The sequence below is a fragment of the Sinocyclocheilus grahami genome, unplaced genomic scaffold, assembly GCF_001515645.1.
Source record: "Sinocyclocheilus grahami isolate Dianchi unplaced genomic scaffold, SAMN03320097.WGS_v1.1 scaffold1050.1, whole genome shotgun sequence".
Lineage (NCBI taxonomy): Eukaryota > Metazoa > Chordata > Actinopteri > Cypriniformes > Cyprinidae > Sinocyclocheilus > Sinocyclocheilus grahami.
In genome coordinates, this window is record NW_015506229.1 from 71,038 (window position 1) to 75,765 (window position 4,728).

Sequence of the window (4,728 nt, forward strand, 5' to 3'; positions counted from 1 at the left end):
TATATATATATATATATATATATGTGTGTGTGTGTGTGTGTGTGTGTGTGTGTGTGTGTGTGTGTGTGTGTATATATAGGTTAGGTTATATATATGTTTTGTTTTTGTTTTGTGTTTTTTTAATTGGTGAGTGGTTTGGTGAGTGAGTGAACTATTCCTTTACCTTGGTCAGTTTGATATTCACGTTAATCATAACTAAAATATATACAATTGTTGTATTTTATTTTATAACAAATTTTTTTTAAATTATTATTAGTAATTGAACTGTTCCTTTAACTCGGTCAGTTTATTTATGTTAATCATTACTAAAATACCTACAATTATGTTATGTTATTTTGTTTTGTTTCTTTCTTTTTATTAGTCAGTGAATTATACTTTGTTTTTGTTTTTAACTTGGTCAGTTTGTTATTCATAATTATTTTTTATTTTAATGTTTTTTATTTGTAATGTATTATTTTATTTTTATTTTACAACAATTTTTATTAGTGATTTAACTGTTCCTTTAACGTGGTTAATTGTTACTCATGTCAGTCATTACTGAAAAATATACAGTTATTTTATTGAATGCCAAGTTTTATTAGTAAGTGAACTATTCCTTTAAGTTGGTCTGTTTGTTTTTCTTCTTAACATTACTAAATACTTAAAAAAAATAATAAAATAATTTTATTGTATTGTTTTATTTATTTATTTCATTTGGTTGTTTGTTGTTTTATAAATAAAGGAATAGTTCACTCACTTACAAGCATTATGTTATAATAAAATAAAATAAAATTGTAAGTATTTGTAGTTTTTGTAAGTTAAAGGAGTAGTTCACTCACTAATAAACATTACTCTGGTGATTTGATTTGATTTATGGGTCAGTTTGTTATTTATGGGAATACAAAATAAATCTAGACCAAATGTTCTAGGCAATTTTGGAAATATTTATTTTGTTAGCATGTGGCTAGCTTAACTGTCTAATTCTTTCAACGTAATATTCTTTCTCCAACAGATTTGATTAAAGGCAACAGACTCTTTAATGCATAATCAGAAAAGATATTAGATCTACTACATTTTTATTGTTTGTAAATGGGAAATAGTTTCAGGTTATTGATATGCACAGAGAATCATTAATATTTAGCAGCCATATCATGTTTAGAGGCAAAAGAAATACATCAAGGCCAAAGAAACACACACAGACAGACTGAAGAGGCTGTAATAGTCCTCTGCTTTGACACTCTCATTAGCCTCCTATAATCCTTATGATTACCGACGCGAAATCCTGTTGCCTTTGCCGTCCATGTAGTAATGTCAAGCCACCTATTGAGGGGATGAAAAGGACAATTTGTGGTGCATGGAGAGCAGATATAATTCTGGTTTTGTTATGTTGGAGGTCCCAGTAGAGTTGCTTCTCTGCTTTAAGGTCAGATCCCTGTCTTTTGCCGGTAATGACTGTAAAAAGCAATTAGCATTCATGGTAAGGGTAGCGGTCTCGACAGAGGGCACTCCATACATGATTACATTGCATTATTTGTCCCTTTTTTGGTGGAAACCGCAGTCGATACAATATGTTATTGTTATTAATTTGAGCTTTTCAAGTTGTTATCTTTCTAATGTTGGATAAATGAGTACATGATACCCACTATTGCACTCAGTAATAAAACATCACACCTACCCTTTATTACAAAACCAGACACATACTTCTACAAGTCATGGCTGGAGGCTGTCTACATTTGTAAGCATCGAAGCTACATTTTATTTCTGAGTATTTACTAACACAGACTAATCAGCTGGAAGATTGAGGCTACAATTCAGCAACAGTAAAATTAAATCAAATCCTACTTCATTTGGAAATGGTGTAAATTTGACTCTGTGTTAATATTATTATACAGTATATTTCTCATATACACTACCATTCAAAAGTTTGGTTCAGAATTTGTTAAATATTTTAAAAGTCTCTTAAGGTCACCAAGGATATATAATATAATGTAATGTAATGTAAAGTAATATAATTTATTCCTGTGATGCAAAGCTGAATTACTTCAGTCTTCAGTGTCACATGATCCTTCAGAAATCATATGCTGATTTGCATCTCATGAAACACTTATTATCAATGATGAAAATAGTTACATAAAATAAAGCATAATATTTTTAATATTATTTAGTTTTCTTTTCACAATTATTTGATAATAAAAAAATAAGTGCTGTCAAACGATTAATCACGATTAATCACAACCACTATTATGTTTACATAATATATGTGTGTGTACTGTGTATATTTATTATGTATGTATAAATACACACACATACAGTATATATTTTGAAAATATTTACATGCATTTACATGTATATGTTTATATTCATATAATTTATATTATATATAAATATATTTAATATATAAACATTACATATTTTTCTGAAATATATACATACATGTGTGTGTATTTATATATACATAATAAGCACACACACATATATTATGTAAACAAAAACTTTTATTTTGGATGCGATTAATCGCGATCAATCGTTTGACAGCACTAAAATAAATAAATATAAACAAGTAAGCAAGCAAGTTGGCCCCATTTTGAATGGTAGTGTAACTACAACTGCACATACATTACAGAAACAAAAGAATTAGCCTGACAGTATAGGGTTTCTTTTAAATCAAAACACAATAAATATCTAATTTGGTTCATTTCTGATTCTGACAAGAAAAATAAAGTAGACAATTTGGTAACACTTTATTTTAAGGTGTCTTTGTTACACGTTACATGTACTTACTATAATAATAACAATAAATTATGCATAATTACATGCAAGTAACCCTAAGCCAAACCCTAATTCTAAGCCTAACCATAAAGTAAGTACATGTAGTTAATTAATATTACTCAGTACTTAAATGTATAATTACACTGTAACAAAGACACCTTAAAATAAAGCTTATTCGACAGTTTTTTATTTTATTATAAACTTCCACAAAATTTTCATTTTTGAGTGAACAATTGCTATTACTATTAAGTGAGTGTACCATGTGATAAAAACCGAAATAGAGCTTCCGCGACGTGCCATCGGCTGCTTCCAGTGCAGACAGCTGATCATAATGAGCACGATTTAGTTTTGACGAGTCACGTCACACCATAGTGTTATGCTGCTTTCCAATCCGGGAAATCAACTTCCTACTTTGAAAAGTGTAATAGAATCCCACATAAAATTGGAAACTTGGAAACAGAAATTCATCCCTCAAGTCAGTGTGTACCTTTTCAGCACCCAGGGAGATGTACAAAACATCATAAGCAAACAACATACATCAACGAGTCATAGTTCTTACATTATGTGATAAATTTTTTTTTGCAAATGTTAGCTGAGACAGGTGTGATCCTGTATGTTGATAATTATGCACCTATAGAACATGTTAACATTGCACAGGAATGTTTATTCTCTGTAATTTGGTTGCCAGATAACTTCTTTGTTCATAGTTGAACACCTGTTAAGCGAAGATTGCTATTTGGCATTTTGTTTTGTATCGTCTGGCCTTTATGGTCTTAAATAAGTCACATCAGGTTGGAACATTCTACATCTGAATTTAAACGGAACACAGAATTATTCCCACAACAGCTATAATTTCCTAAATTCTGTTTGTGTTGCCTTGATATCGTCCTTTACCTTGATTGGCTGAGTTTGCTTTGTAGATTTATCATCTTGATTTACCTGAACTGTGTTGTTTTGTTTACACGCAGATCTCCGACGGCAAAATTAACGGTATCCGGTATGCAATAGATCACCCAGCGTTATCCATGTTTCTCCAGGGTCATGACAATGAATTATGGGAGTTGTTTCTGTATTATGAATTGTGTAATATTAAGCATAAAGTCGCCTGCGTTATAGCCAACGCAGCAGCACTCGTGCGCTTATTGTCTTAGACTTTCTCATGCCTGCGGGATCACGTTGGCTCCTTTTGATTGACGGCTACATAATAGCTTTGTTGTGGCTAATGGAGGATGTGTCACTTTCTCTCTGCTCAGCCGTTTTGCTCGCTGCACCTACAACTGCAGATGTCAGAGAACCCGTACCTCTCAGGCTCCATCTCCACCAAGAGCTTGGCACCGGGAGTCATCGTGGCTACAGGTAAATGAAAACACGAGCGGCATGTGGGGGACTGTCATGTTCAGCTGCTGTTGGGTGTGTTGGCGTGTTTGTAAGAAGCTTAAACAATGCTTGTTACGTCAGGCTGGTCACTAAGGATGCTTTTATGCCAGAGCTTTTGCTGCAGACCCTCACGTTTGTTTGCAGTCAGTGTTTGGTCCATTTAGTTGGTGTGAAAGTGGATTTTGGCTCCAATTGAAAATGTAATTTGGAGTACGACTCAGCTTGTTTATGAGCAAATCATCACATCACCTAAATCACAACTTTTAAATGCATAGTTCACCTGACAATGAAAATTATTTGCTTAACCTCATGTCGTCTTAAACAAATCGTCTCAGGTTACTTATGTAACCATGGTTTCCTGAGTAGGGAACGAGACACTGCGTCCTCTAGGGGTCACTATGGGGAACGCCTCGTTGTGACCCGTGTCTGAAGCATACATTGAAAAAACACCAACTTGTTGGCCAGCGACAGCCATGACGTCACTACCGGCGCGACTATAGTATAAATAGGCGCCGGGAGCACACATCATTCACTTCTTCGTCTGAAGCTTGCGTCCGCAGCATTGCAAGAAACCTAGAGGACGCAGTGTCTCGTTCCCTACTC

The 4,728-nt window shown here is 33.4% G+C and overlaps 1 protein-coding gene across 1 annotated transcript in view; it reads left to right on the forward strand.

Moving 5' to 3' along the window:
- The window catches only part of LOC107566138 (VPS10 domain-containing receptor SorCS3-like), a 119,339-nt gene that overhangs the window by 63,841 nt on the left and 50,770 nt on the right, over window positions 1-4,728 (forward strand). The window contains exon 9 of the mRNA XM_016251513.1: window positions 4,002-4,104. Coding sequence (XP_016106999.1) covers window positions 4,002-4,104 — 103 coding nt within the window. The remainder of the gene's footprint in view (window positions 1-4,001; window positions 4,105-4,728) is intronic.